Source organism: Orcinus orca, chromosome 19, assembly GCF_937001465.1.
Source record: "Orcinus orca chromosome 19, mOrcOrc1.1, whole genome shotgun sequence".
NCBI classification, from domain to species: Eukaryota; Metazoa; Chordata; class Mammalia; order Artiodactyla; family Delphinidae; genus Orcinus; species Orcinus orca.
In genome coordinates this window covers 49,831,520-49,847,783 of record NC_064577.1, presented here as the reverse complement: position 1 = coordinate 49,847,783, position 16,264 = coordinate 49,831,520, and the positions used below count along the sequence as shown (strand labels likewise).

At 33.8% G+C, this 16,264-nt stretch overlaps 1 protein-coding gene across 1 annotated transcript in view; it reads left to right on the top strand.

Moving 5' to 3' along the window:
- Window positions 1-16,264, top strand: part of BRIP1 (BRCA1 interacting helicase 1) — a 196,288-nt gene that overhangs the window by 156,136 nt on the left and 23,888 nt on the right. The window contains 1 exon segment of the mRNA XM_033431634.2: window positions 13,723-13,835. Coding sequence (XP_033287525.1) covers window positions 13,723-13,835 — 113 coding nt within the window.

The following is a 16,264-nucleotide window of genomic DNA, read 5'->3' as shown; positions in this document are numbered from 1 at the left end:
GCTCTAGATTGTAAGATATATGTAAGGAATAATATTTAGACTAATAGAGGACAATCAGGTACTCATTCTGTAGATTACACCACTAACATATTTTATATAGTTCTCTTCAAATACAGCTCATAGGTTGCAAAGTGGTCAAAAAATATTTTGAAGGATATTAAAGAGTGCTAATGTTAGTTATAATTTCTCAGAAAATTTAATATCAATTGCAGAAGTCATTTAGAAAAAGGTATGTTTCAAAACTAAATACTGTTCTCTATGAGTCTTGCCAATGTACATATTTTCATTGATATATGATGAAAAAGTAGCCACTCCATAAGCTGAAGAAACTTTTAAGTCACATAAAATAATGTGTCCTTATGTTGAGTAGTATAGGTTAAGCGCCTTCAGAGAGAGTTGATCTAAGTGTCAGAACTCTAAGGTAGATGACCTACGTTGTCTGTCAGTCCTATGACTTTTTTCATTTACATGCGACAATATATTACAACAGCATGCCACCCAAACCTATATTGGTTTTTAGAAATACAGGATAAGTAATGACTCTCCAGCTTGCTTACCTCTAATATATGATGCTTTACAGTTTCGTGTCCATTGTCATTTCTTTCTTGAACCAGCTGTATGAGGTAATGCGGGCAGGAATTATTTTCTTCCATTTACAGAGGAGGAAACTGAGAAAGGAAGCTAAATGGGGTACTGTGACTTACCCAAGGTCAAACAACTAATAAATGTCAAAGCTTTGACTCTAAGCCGTGTGCTTTTTCCATATCTCCTTTCCTCAAAAAAAAAAAAATATATATATATATATACATATATATAGTATTTTCTAGAGATGATAATTTAAGCATTTTCAGGTGTATCTGGATAATATTTTATTATGGGTAGCATAACTAAATTGCAACAAAGCCTATTTTTCTTTAAAAAAATTTTAACCTTATCCCTTTACAGAATAAGCATATATTGTTGTTTCTTGCATGTCTTAAAGTATTAACTGTCTTTTTTTCTTTTAATAGAAAAATATTAATTTCTACCTTTTTCCTGGGCTCTTATCTTGACAAATTATTTTCATAATTTAAAAGAAACACTAAGATCTACTGCTTCGTACTGACAGATGTTTTTGCATTATTATTATCTAAAGCCTTTATTCAGAATTGCTTGAATGTTACTGTGTTACCAATAAACTATTCTGGGCTAGCAGCTAAATTATTTTAACCACTTGAGGTTGAATATGTTGAGAGCAAGAGATGCTTGATTTGAGGGGAATATATTTTGTTCTTTTTTTTATATTTGAAATTTTTAGGCTGTTTATTTCAACACTGACAATTTATGACACAAAGTATAACAGGTTTCTCTGCAAAAAGTGTCTTATTCAAAGCAACCTTCAAGCATATGTGAGATAAGCTATATTATTCTTACTATGTCTGTTACTATGTCTTGATTCTTATTTCTTGGTAGATTACTGTGGTCACCTCCTAGTGTAGTGTAACAAGGAGAGTAAGTAACAATTGAAAACCATTTCGAGTGTGTGTGTGTGTGTGTGTGTGTTTATTTAAGTCTAAAAGGGAGCCTGGCTTCTTAGCTCTTGGCAGAAACCCATTTTTCCCCATTTAAAACAATATATATACTATATTTGGTTAACTTGGTGTTTCAGAAATTTTGAAAATATGCCAGATGAAATAAAACCAGCTATATTCCTTTTATCTAGCTAACTTATTTCATATACAAGCTCTTATGCTGAATTTAGAACTCTAACCATTGGAATTTATATTGTGATACCCTGATAAAAGTGTTTACACTGTGAAGATATGGAGCAATAAATGTCTAATGCACAGTCTCTGTCTTCCAGATTTGGTTTGCTATAAATGTTTACATTTTAGGTTCTGTACCTTGGCTAAATATAAAACTGTTCTTCTTGAATGTTTGCTAGACAAATGTGTTTATTTTTCTGAGGCAAAGTTTTCTTAATATTTTTAATTAGTAAGTTTAGCTGATCATTTGTTCTTAGTCTTATTACCAGGCTTGAACTTTTGTCATAAAACTTACATACAAGAAAATAGGGGCTACCCTGGTGGCACAGTGGTTGAGAGTCCACCTGCTGATGCAGGGGACGTGGATTCGTGCCCCGGTCCAGGAGGATCCCACATGCCGTGGAGCGGCTGGGCCCGTGAGCCATGGCCGCTGAGCCTGTGTGTCCGGAGCCTGTGCTCCGCAACGGGAGAGACCACAACAGTGACAGGCCTGCGTACCGCAAAAAAAATAAATAATAATAAATAAATAAAGCTTACATACAAGAAAATAAAAGTATATTCTGCCTATATTGATTGCTTTTAGGAGAGCATTTATTACTGAAATCATAATACATATGTATACGAATTGGGACAAATTCCACCGTCTTTCATATGAGGCAGTAGTAAAGAGATGCATTTATAGTTCCAGCTCATATTTATCACACCATTTATTTCTTCAGAACCTACTTATAAAACTTGTAAAAGGCTACTCTTGTACAGAGCTATTTAAAGCCAGCACTGTTGGGTTTGACTAAGTGGAAAAAATAATACTCAAAATTGTGACTTAAATTTTTTGTTGACATATACAGTATGATCCTTTTGGTTATTTTATATATACTACTGCTATCAGTAGTATACTACTTATACTGTCTCCAATAAAACTGAGTCATTGGAGGACTTAAGGAACTTACTATTTGATCTCAAGCATTTTGTAATGTTAAAATCAGAATCCAAACCCACATAACTTCTGCTTGAATGCTATATGGGTATTTTAACATAATTCCCTAAGTCCCACTTCAGTCTTGATTATCTATCTTTGCTATTCAGGATCTCATCTCTACTTATATCAGGTTAGCCTGTGATGCAGAGATATTTTCAGCTGTCTAGAAACTACCATATTAAGGGTGTTTTTCATTTTGTATGAATGTTGAACTCCAGTTATGAAAAAATGTTCTGTGAATCAGTGTAGCATCTGAACCAGTGGGTTACAAACACAAGCTGCTACAGGAGTTAAATAGATTATTTAAATGAGTGAGCTAGTTGAGAGTTGGCATGGGCCTTCAGTTTGCAACCTCTGATAAAATAGTTTGCCTTCTCTCTGCTGTTCACATACTCCTCCAAAATTACACATACACTAATTTATTGGGGATGGGGAGCAAGTGGTTTAAACTCCTTCCAGAGTATACAATTAAATGTAGCTTTCTAATTTGGGAAAGCCTTGTAAAATGTATTTGAAAAGTAATATTAACTGGTTTAAAAGATCATCTTTCCAAACCACACTTGAGCTCACTTTATGGTGTTTACTTTCTGTCAAAACTTAGAAAAACCATTCACAGTTAACTTCCATAACATAAAATGTCTGTCTCATTAGGCATTAAAGAAGCATTGGTCAACAGGTATAATGCTATTAGACTGTATAGCTAATGTGAATGTGGACATGACCTCCCAAATAGATCAAAGACTAATCTCTTTGACAGTTACAAGATGGCAGAGCTTGCCATGGGCCTTTTGCTGCTGCACATTGAAACTATTTGTTTGGAAAGCATGCCTGAGGGATGAGAGTCTGTTTATAAGGATGAGCAGGTAAAAGTAAAATGTTGTCTTTTGACATTTCAACTAATCTCTTCTAGCCTTTGGTTTACTTAACATTTAGGCTATTTGCTGGCAGGAGAAACTGGCTTTTTCACATATGCTTTATGTCATTTTAAATTGGGCATTGATTTTCGTACCTGATAATTCCTAAGTGTACAATGAAATAGATTCTGATGTCGTTAAAAAGAGGTGTACTGTCTTTCTACCTTTTCCAAACCCTTAGTTTTGCTTTCCCTAATTAAATGTGTTCACCCAAAGACAATTTTTTAATTTATTTTTAAAAATCTGCTTCTTTATATAATAAAAAATATTTCAAAGTTAGCCTTTATATATATTTACTTTCAAAAGTTTTTTCTTTACTTTTTACCTAAAATAATTTCCCTAGGTAAAATATTGGCAGTAATTTAAAGGCCATTTGGATTGTAAAAAATTATTTGAAAATTTTCAAGAAGTTGAAATAATGTAGTCATACATAAAAGTTAATTCATTTTAATGAAAAATAAAAGACCAAGGAGAATTTTGTTTATTTAATCTAATATTTGCTATATTACCTCTAAATATTTCAATTATAACTAATATTTCCTAAAGCAACTGTTGTCATAGGCAGAGTGATCATTATAAAGTATTTGTTTCAACATGGTATAGTAAATTTTGAAAATCCTTAAGCTATTATGTCTGGCAAAGGATAAATGCAAATTTGGGGGAGGGGAAATAATGTTAATATAGATAAATGCTTAGTTACATTTTGAGAGATGGTAGGAAATGTATAGTTGGATAGAATTTTTAAGTATTCTTATCTCTAAATATTATAATATACTTTATTGCTGAATTGTCAAATTATTTTTTTAATATTACCTAATATTTCCTATGGTGCCATATTATTCACTATACTACTTTAAAAAGCATATTCTATGATGCTTACAGGAAAGTTTGCTTTATATTCAAGTTATAAAGTTTTAATTTAGAAATTTTACAGGTTCTTTTGAGGGGATATAAAATAAAATGTCTTATATACCAATTTGAAAGCTACTTGTCAGAAGTGTACATATATATATATATATATATATATATGTCAGAAGGTTAATAGTATACAGTGTTTTGAAGAGATTTTGTTTTCTCTTAAGTAGTTTTACAACTTCTTAAAACTGTAAATTGTTAATTTATCTTGAAAGTCTGAAATTTTTTCAAGAAAATAACTTTATACCTTTGATTAGGCTTATATTACAAAAATATACTATTTGATAAATACTTGCCCAGAAATACCACATAGGGGATCTTTAAAAGCTGACTGACTGAAAAGAACAATTCCTACTGTTTCACATTGGATTAACTAGTTGCTAGGAATTATAGTCAGTTTGTGAACTTACAATGCTAGCAGTTTGTTATGTGAATAAATTGTTGTTATTAAATTTGAGAACCATCTTTTATTTTAATTAGATTTTAATACTCATTCCATTTTTAAATAGGAGAAAGCCACAATAGAATTGAGTTACCTAAGATCTCACTCAGAGAAGCTGTAGGGTGTCCTGACTCTTGGGTTTTTACTCTTAAGAGAGCAAGCTCTGGAGAGAGACAGACTAGATTCAAATCCCAGCTTTACTACTTACATACTGGGTCACCTTCCACATGTTACTTAATTTTTTAAAACTTATTTTTCTAATCTGTAAAGTGAGGTAACAGTACCAACTTTTTAAGATTGTTATGAGAATTAAATGAGATAATAATACCTATTAAGCACTGCACTGTGCATGGAATGTTATAGCAGCTTGACAGATATTGTTATCATTTATTATTAAGATCTTTGGTTCCCTACTTTTCCAATTTTGACTTTCTGATTAGCTAACTCATTATCAATTTCTATTCTTGGTTTAGAATTTTTTTTTTAATTTTTTATTTATTTATGGCTGTGTTGAGTCTTCGTTTCTGTGTGTGGGCTTTCTCTAGTTGTGGCAAGCGTGTGCCACTCTTCATCACAGTGCGCCAGTGCGCGGGCCTCTTACTATCGCGGCCTCTATTGTTGTGGAACACAGGCTCCAGACGCGCAGGCTCAGTAATTGTGGCTCACGGGCCCAGTTGCTCCGCGGCATGTGGGATCTTCCCAGACCAGGGCTCGAACCCGTGTCCCCTGCACTGGCAGACAGATTCTCAACCACTGCGCCATCAGGGAAGCCCTAGAAATTATTTCTTTAACATGGCTTGAGCCAAGTTTATCTTCTTCCTTCAACATACTTTTCTTTTTGTCTTCTCTTGGTGGGTTACTGGATTCCTTCTCTCAGTGGCTGGAAACTTTGGAGTCATTTTTGACTTTTCCCCCTTTAATAAACCCACATCTACTTTGTCACTTAAGTTCTGTAACTCCACAATGTGTTATGAACTGGGTCTCTTTTCCATTCCCTTTGACTTTCCAGGTAAGGCCCTCATTACTCTCGTATCAAATTCATAACATGTCTTCATTTCTCAACTCCTCTTATTTTTATACACTGTAATCAAAGTTAATATTTTAGCACTTATATTTACTTGATGGCCATTTGTACTCAATCGTTTCTGTTCTTGTAATCTCTTGCTGGGCAGAAAATATTTTTAACTTGTCTTTGTATTCCTAGTGCGTATCACAGATACCTTACACACAGCCAAAACTATAAATATTGAATGGAATTAGTATTTTTTTAAGTTATCAAATATTTCTTCTTTTCATTATATCAATTTTTATACTTTAAATGCATATTTTTAATGTTTCTACAGCATTCTTTTTTATTTAGTTTCTTTTTTTAAGCTTTATTGAGGCATAATTGACTATAGCATTCTTGAGAGCAGCTTAAAAAACTCACTTTTTTCATTCAGTTAGTATATGAAAAATGTGAAATCATAATACGTAATTTTCTTGCCCTCAAAACTTGCATTTTCTAACACAACATTGTAAATTAACTATACTTCAGTAAAAAAAAGAAGGAACTTTTATACAAGAGAGCTTTTTACAGGAAAAAGCTCATTAACATATATTTGAATAGGTCAATCTGATTTGTGTATACCATACATTCTGACCTTGTATAAAAGTAGTTCACTTTTGAGATGATGTAATTTTAAAGATTTTTATGAAGACCAGATGAAGGCTGGGTATGTGGTACCCTTTGGTGTGACATTTCTTTTAATAGGAATGTAGTTTTATGCCCTGTAATTAATTATGAGTCTTTTTGAAAGGGATATGATTATAATATCAAATTCAAGGACTAGATAGCAGAATTTATTATGATTTCTGTTCCAGAAAAGAAGCAGAAGTTTAATTTAACACAGTCTCTGTGTGTTATTACCTAGATAGAAAATGAACGTACATTCGGTCACTCGGAAAAGTGAGAAATTCTTGATGTCCTTTAACAGTGGAGCATTTGAGTCAATAAATATTGTATCAAATGCATTAGTACTGTTTCAACTCTGATTTTTAAATTTGTTTAGATCATCATTGACTGCTTTTTATTTATTTATTTAATTTTTGGCTGTGTTGGGTCTTCATTGCTGTGCATGGGCTTTCTCTAGTTGCGGCGAGCGGGGGCTACTCTTCGTTGCGGTCCGTGGGCTTCTCATTGCAGTGGCTTCTCTTGTTGCAGAGCACGGGATCTAAGCATGCGGGCTTCAGTAGTTGTGGCTTATGGGCTCTAGGGCGCAGGTTCAGTAGTTGTGATGCATGGGCTTAGTCACTCTGAGGCATGTGGGATCTTCCCGGACCAGGGCTTGAACATGTGTCCCCTGCATTGGCAGGTGGATTCTTAACCACTGTGCCACCAGGGAAGTCCCTCTGACTGCTTTTTTATGCTTTGATTCTTTTACACCAACCAGTGTCTTTGGTGTGTATGAAGTTATTTTGCTCCGATTGATGTGTTTCATTATTTCTATTGATCTGTCTTAAGATTTACTGACTAATTCTTCTGCCTTCTCCAATATGCTGTTAAATCCATCCAATGAATTTTTTTTAAGTTATTGTATTTTGCAGTTGTAGAATTTCTATTTGGGTCTTTTTTATATTTCCGTTTCTCTGATGAGATTCTCCAAATTTCAGTCGTTAAAACATATGTTTTTAAGTTATTTAAATATATTTATAACAGCTACTTTAAAGTCTTTGTCAACTAATTCCAATAGCTGAGCCCTTTCTAGATTGGTTTCTATTGACTGCCTGTTTTTCCTTGATTATGGATCATCTTTCTAGTAATTTCTATTGTATAGAAATTATACAATTTCTATTGTATAGAAACAAAAATATATTTTTGTTTTTGTAGGCAGTTCAATTAGTAGGTGATCATCTTGAACTTATATGGACACGATTTGACAGTATATTAGGGGAGATCTGGGAAAAGCTCAAAGTACGGTCTTTAAATTGTTTCCCCTGTGGTTCTTGTTAGAGTTTGGTTTAAGTCTTTTGAGGGGCTAGTTTAAAATTGGTATTGCTCTATATTGTGGTCCTTATTCCTAACATGACACCTGGCCATTTGTATGTGTGTGTTTTACTTGATTTTTTATTTAAAATATATATCTTGGCTAAATTTCTATGTCAAAACATATAGATCTGTTTCTTTCTATATAATAGCCCAATATTTATCTCAGAATAATTGTAGTATATTTCATTGTACTTGATGTACATTTAGATTGTTTCTTAATTTTCTTCAATACAAAGATGCAATGAGTATTCTCGTACATATTATCTATCTGTACTTGTTGGAAAATATAAATACATTTGGTAAATATTTGTCAGTATTCTACAGACAAAAACAATGGAAATATTAAATTTGCATTTCTTGGTTTACTAGTAAAGTTGAGCATCTTTTCATGTGGGTTACCAGCCATTTATCATTCAATTTGATGACTTGCTTTCTCACAGATTATTTACTTTTAGTAGTTAGATTTTGTAAACATTGATTGTGTATGAGTTCATTGTATATTAGTTAACAGAACTTTTTCTCCAGGTTTTCATTTGGCTTTCAATGTTATTTATGGTATTTTGAGGCCATGAAAGGTTTTTACTAGGGAAATAAGAGGTCCATCTTTCCAAAACCAGAATCAAGGCCAGCAGAAAGTTTGCCACAACACTGTATGGACTTCTTCCCCCCCCACCCCAATTTCTTTGAGATATAATTGACAAATAAAAATTCTGTATATTTAAGGTGTAAATTGTGGTGACTTAATATATATTGTCAAATTACCGTAATCAGGTTAATTAACACAACCATCACCTCACATAGTTAACCATTTTTTCAGCATATGATGAGAACACTTAAGGTCGTAGCATAGTTCAAGTATACAATACATTACTATTGAGTATAGTTACCATGCTATACATTCAAATCCCAGAACTTACTCATCTTGTAACCAAAAGTCACTGATAATTTATACTCTTTAACCAGTATCTCCCCATTTCCTCCACCCCTCACCTACTGCCAACCACCATTCTACTCTTGGGTTCAATGTGTTTAACAGTTTTAGATGCCACGTATAAGTGAGGTCATGGCTATGTTTCTCTGTCTGGCCTATTTCACTTAGTATAATATACTCCAGGTTCATCCATGTGGTTGCAAATGGCAGGATTTCCTTTTTATGCCTGAATAATATTCCCTTATATATACGCGTGTGTGTGTGTGTGTGTGTATGTGTATGTGTATATATATTTTACATTTTCTTTGCCCGTTCATTCATTCATCAATAACATGTTGTTTTCATGTCTTGCCAATGTGAAGAATGTTGTAATGAACATGAGACTGCACACATCTCTTCAAGACAGTGATTTTATTTCTTTTAGATATATACCCAGCAGTGGGATTGCTGGATTATATGGTAGTTCTATTTTTAATTCTTTGGGGAACGTCCATACCATTTTCCATAATGGCTATACCAATTTTACGTTCCCACCAACAGTGTATAAGTGTTCCTTTTACTCCATACCCTTGCCGACACTTGTCATCTCGTCTTTTTTTTTTTTTTTTTTTTTTTTTGCGGTACGCGGGCCTCTTACTGTCGCGGCCTCTTCCGTTGCGGAGCACAGGCTCCGGACGCGCAGGCTCAGCGGCCATGGCTCACGGGCCCAGCTGCTCCGCAGCATGTGGGATCTTCCCAGACCGGAGCACGAACCTGTGTCCCCTGTACTGGCAGGCAGACTCTCAACTACTGCCACCAGGGAAGCCCCTCTTGTCTTTTTGATAATAGCCATCCTAACAAGTATTAGGTGATATCTCATTTTTGTTTTAATTTGCATTTCCCTGATGATTAGTGATGTTAAACACCTTTTCATATACCCATCGGCCACTTGTATGTCTTCTTTGAAAAAATGTCTATTCAGGACTTCTGCTTATTTTTTAATCAGGTTTTCTTTTGTGTTTTCCTTTTTTTTTTTTTTTTTTGTGGGGCGGGGTGTTGGTTTTGCATGAGTTCCTTATATATTTTAGATATAAACCTCTTATCAGATTATGGTTCTCCTGTTCCATAGGTTGTCTTTTCATTTTGTTGATTGTTTCTTTTTCTGTGCAGAAGTGTTTTAGTTTAATGTAGTCCCACTTGTTTATTTTTGCTTTTGTTCCCTGTGCTTTTGGTGTCATATCCAAAAAATCATTGCTGAGACCAAGGAGCTTTTTCCTGTTTTCTTCTAGGAGTGTTATGGTCTCAGAGTATACATTTAAATCTTTAATTCATTTAGAGTTGATTTTTATATATGGTATAAGATAAGGATCCAGTTTCATTCTTTGGCATGCAGATATCCAGTTTTCCCACCACCATTCCTAAAGAGACTATCTTTCCCCATTGTCTATTCTTGGTGCCCTTGTCAAAGATCAGTTAACCATATATGCATGGCTTTATTTCGAATTCTCTCTTCTGTTCCATTGGCCTGAGTGTCTGATTTTATGCCAGTACCGTACTGTTTTGATTACTAAAGTTTTATAATATAGTTTGAAATCAGGAAATGTGTTGCCTCCAGCTTTGTTCTTCCTTAACATTGCTTTGGCTATTCGGGATCTTTTGTGGTTCCATACAAATTTTAGAATTCTTTTTTCTATTTCTGTAAAAAATGTCACTTGAGGCTTCCCTGGTGGCGCAGTGGTTGAGAGTCCACCTGCTGATGCAGGGGACATGGGTTCGTGCCCCAGTCCAGGAAGATCCCACATGCCATGGAGCGGCTGGGCCCGTGAGCCATGGCTGCTGAGCCTGCGCGTCTGGAGCCTGTGCTCCGCAACGGGAGAGGCCACAACAGTGAGAGGCCCGTGTACCGCCAAAAAAAAAAAAAAAATGTCTCTTGGATTTTGATAGAGATTTTACTGGATCTGTAGATCACTTTGGGTAATAAGGACATTTTAACGATACTAATTATTCCAATCCATAAACAGGATCTTTCCTGTTTTATTTGTGTTTCTTCAATTTCTTTCATCAGTGTTTTATAGTTTTTAGTGTAAAGATTTTCACCTCCTTAGTTAAATTTATTCTAAAGTGTTTTATTCTTTTTGATGCTATCGTAAATGGGATTGTTTTCCTAATTTCTTGGATAGGTTGTCGTTAGTGTGTAGGAACACAACTGATTTTTGTATCCTGCAACCTTACTGAATTTTATTAATTCTAAGAGTTTTTTGGTGGATCTTTAGGCTTTTCTACATATAAGATCATGTATCTGCAAACAGACAATTTTAGTTCTTCTTCTCTGTTTTGGATGCCTTTTATTACTTTTTCTTCCCTAATTGCTCTGGCTAAGACTTTTAATAACTTGTTGAATAGAAGTGGTAAGAGTGGGCACCTCTGTCTCATTCCTGACCTTAGAGGAAGAGCTTTTAGCTTTTCACTATTAAGTGTGATGTTTCTGTGGGCTTGTCTATATGGCCTTTAGTATATGGAAGTATGTTTCCTCTATGCCTAATTTTTGAGAATTTTTATCACGAAAGGATGTTGAATTTTGTCAAGTGCTTTTTCTGCGTCTATTGAGATAATGTGATTTTTATCCTTCATTTTGTTATAGTGGTGTATCACATTTATTGATTTATGTATGTTAAACCAATGTGTATTTCAGGGATAAATCACCCTTGATCGTGGTGTATGATCCTTTTACTGTGCTATTGAATTCAGTTTTGTTGTTGTTGTTGTTACTGAGGATTTTTGCCACTATGTTTATCAGGATGTTGGCCTGTAATTTTCTCTTCTTAAAGTCCCTACATGCCTTTGTTATGAGAATAATGCTGACCTCTTAAAACGAGTTTGGAAGTGTTCCCTCTCCTTCAGTATTTCAGAAGCATTTGAGAAGAACTGGTGTTAATTCTTCCTTAAATGCTTAGTAGAGTTTCAGTCTCACCAATGAAGTTATCTGGTCCTGAGCTTTTCTTCGTTTGGGAGGTTTTTGATTACTGTGTTAATGTCCTTACTTGTTATAGGTCTGTTCAGATTTTTTATATCTTTATGATTATTCTTGGTAGGTTGATTTTTTTCTAGGAATTTATCCATTTCTTCTAAGTTATCCTTTTTTTTCACATATAATTGTTCATAGTAGTCTCTTAGGATTCATTGTATTTCTGTAGTATCAGCTGTAATCTATGCTTTCATTTGTAATTTTATTTGAGTCCTTTTTTTTTGCTTAATTAATTAGCAAAAGTATATCAGTTTTATTTATCTTTAAAAAAACAACTCTTAGTTTCATTGATTTTTTGTTGTCGTTTTTTCTGGTCTGTTTCATATATTTTTGCTCTCATCTTAGTAGTTTCCTTCCTTCTGCTGAGATTAGTTTGTTCTTTTTTCTAGTTTCTTAAGATGTAAAGTTATGTTGTTTATCTGAGATCTTTGTTTTTTCTTCATGTCGGCATTTTTTGCTATAAACTTCTCTCTTAGAACTGCTATTGTTACATCCCATAGTTTTGGTTTGTTGTGTTTCCATTTTCATTTGTATTGAGATAATTTTTAAAAATTATTTATTTTTGGCTGCATCGGGTCTTAGTTGTGGCACGTGGGATCTTCGTTGCGGCATGTGGGATCTTTCATTGCAGCATGCGGTCTCTTCATTGCGGCACTTGCGCTTCTCTCTCTAGTTGCAGTGCGTGGGCTCCAGAGCACATGGGCTCAGTAGTTGCAGCATGGGCTCTCTAGTTGCGGTGTGCATACTCAGTAGTTGCAGCACGTGGGCTTAGTTGCCCTGTGGTATGTGGGATCTTAGTTCCCCAACCAGGGATTGAACCCGTGTCACCTGCATTGGAAGGTGGATTCTCAACCACTGGACCACCAGGGATGTCCCTCAAGATGCTATTTTATTTCTCTCTTGATTTCTTCTTTGACCCATTGGTTGTTCAGGTGCATGTTCTTCAATTTCCACGTATTTGTGACTATTTCAGTTTTCCTTATGTTATTAATTTCTAATTTCTTACCATTGTGGTTGGAAAAGATACTTGATGTAATTTCAGTCTTAAATTTCTTAAGACTTATTTTGTGGTCCGACATATAATCTATCTTGGAGAATGTTCCATGTGCACTTGAGAAGAATGTATATTCTATGCTGTAGATTTAAACTAAATCATAACAATAATTAACATTAAATGTAAATGGACTAAACATCCCAATTAAAAAGCAGAGATTATCAGGCTGGATAAACATAAAATAATGGACTATTTTGGAATGAATTCCAAAATCATTATGCTAAATGAAAAAAAACAGAGACAAATGATTACATACTGTATAATAACATTTACATAGAATTCTAAAAAAGGCAAAACAGAAAGTAGACCATTGGTTGACAGGGTCAGCAATAAAGGAAATTGCCTGAAGAGGGATAGGAAGGAGTTTTTAGGTAGTGAAAATATTCTAAATTATGATTGTGGTGGTGGTTACATGACTATACATTTATTAAAATTTATCTACATGTACATTGAAAGTTTGTGAATTTTGTCATATATAAATTATTTCTCAATAAAACTGATTGCTATCACACAGCTAATTAACTAAGTTCATGTAGGCATTTAGGAAATGTAAAGATGAATAGAAATGTTTTAAATGAACTGAAAAATGTTTAGTACTGAAAAACAAATCTTTCTACCCTAATTAAATGATACTCAAAATGTTAGAAGTTAATGAGTTTTTAAATGACCTTTAATTACCTACTTTTTTTAATATATTTTTAAATTATTAGGTTGAACTAAAGCGACAATATAATGACCAGCATTCAAAATTAAGAGGTCTTTTACCAGGTCGTCAGTGGTATGAAATTCAAGCATACAGGGCCTTAAACCAGGCCCTAGGTAGGTAAGTGGAGTGAAATTTAATGTAATATTACTGTAATATTATCTCTGACCAGGACTGTTTGTAGAGCTAGTCTTGCTACTTTATTCCTTATAGTAAATTTGATGGAATTTTATTTCACTAGAACCCTGGGAACTGGTATATATTCAGTGATAGATGTCAGGAGTGAAAGTTGAAAGAGTCAATGGAATAATTGAAACCCAAAATAAAACTCAATATTTGCTAAAGGTTAAAGATTTATGATTGGTCAGTGAGCGTACAACAGAGTGCTCAGTAAACGTTTATAGAAGCTCACCACCAAACAATAAAATTTTATCTTGTGAACATCAGAACCTAAATGATGATTTTATGGGTAAAAAGCAAACCATTTAAGAAGAGTTAAAACAAACTGTGTTCATGGTACTAAAGAATTCACACCAACTAACAGTAAAATTTAATTATAATACTCTTTTTTCTAAAGATTCTGGTCCATTAAGATTTGTGCTTTGTGGAACTAGTTTTTAAATCACCATTTTATACCATAATTTCACAGGACATCAACACTTTAAATTTATAAATACTATAATTATTAGATTATTTATAGTCTAATTTAACACTTTATGTTCTCTATGAAATTATAATTAGTTTAACCATGTAATAGTTTTTTCCTGTGAAGCTGTACAAATAAAATTCAGATAATTCAAATAGAAGAACACAGATTAAGAGTAAAGTCATGAAAATATGGCCATTTGACACGTTTTCAGATCAGCCAGAAGACCCACAGCTAACCATTATCTGCCCTAACCAATCTAGAAATTGGACTTTTCTCAAGTGTCTTGTTTACTCACATTAACTCATTTAAACATAAGCAGACCAGCTTGCATTTGAGTTCAGATTTACCTATGCTGATGACATGACTGCAACAGCTGGATTTAAGTCCCAGAACACATCACCCACTCCCCTCCCCATCATTTCAGAATGATATTCTGCACTTGTTTCTCTTCAAACTGAGTGATTCAGTTCTATGTTTAACCTACTGCCCTTCTCTGCCTAGAAATCCCACTGGTACTTGGCATCAGGTTTCACTGGAAATTGTTCTTGAAGCATTTCATCTACTTACTTTGTCTCTCCCTGTTGATTGACCTGTTTGTTTTATTTTAATATTCAGCAAATAGTTTCTAGGGGAGCCTTAATGTTTGTTTTAAAATTCTTGCCTTTTAGTCAGTAGGCTTAATTTCAGGAAAATAAATATTTTTACCTCAGTTGATTTTTTCTCTTAATATAAGCAATGCCTTGGATTTTAAGAAACGATTTGAAGCAAAAGTACATTTGTATCCTATTTTGTCATTTATAAACCTTTTCTACATATATTAAACAGGTTGTGAAAGATGAAATTACTTGTCTAATGTTACATAGCTACTAAATGCACCTTCATGTCTTGACACCACCTACATTTAAAACCTTAAGACTTGGTTTTTCATCCTTATGCCTACCTGTATCCACTAAAATTCTCACTATTAAATATAAACATCTCACTATTAAACTGTTAAATGTACCATATCCTTTCATTATTCTTTGCCTTGGCATACAAGTTACCATACAATTCATTTGGCAAGTTTACCAATCAAAACCTAGTTGAAGAGGTCATGTCCTTTATGAAGACTTTTTTTATTTCTCCAACTAGAGTTATTTACTCCTTAGGAAACCCATAGCACTTTATACTTATCTCTATTATAGCATATATCTCATTGTTTTGGAGTAGCCTGTTTATCTGTCTCCTTCCCTAAACATGTATTAGACATTTTTCCATTCTCAGCAACCACCTGTGCCTCATCTTGGGACATAGATGCACAATAAGTACTTGTTGAATTAGTGAAAAATGCCAGGTTCAGTGCTTTTCCAGCTATACCATATTGGCCAGAGAGCTTCTAGAGCTTCAAAACATACTTTTCAAGAATTTCAGAAAAGGCATGTGTTTATAATGTTGATGTAGAATACTATAGTTTCAGTATTTTATTAATTAAAAAGTGGATAGCCCAACTGTCATTGTACTGATTTTCAGGGAAACAATATCAACAAGTAGCAACTTATGCCAAAGAAACATCCACTAAAAAAAATCAAGTGAATGTTTTACATCATTTGATAAAACTCATGTGTATTGATTGACATAAAAGGTGCTTATACTAATGCACTGTTCTTATAAGGGATATGTCTAGAAGGACTAAAGTAAGCAGAAACAAATTGAGTTTAAAAAACTGTTATCTTTTTTTTAAGCTCACATGGGACTGTTAGAGTATTTGAAGTAATGTAAATCCATAAAAAGTAATAACAGCTTTCAGGAATGTACCAGGTGGTTTTGTGACCAGGTTACAACTGCACTATAAGTTTCCTAAAGGGTCTGCTTTACTAAAATATAATCTTTGTCTCAAGTGGGCATAATTCATTTGAGCAAG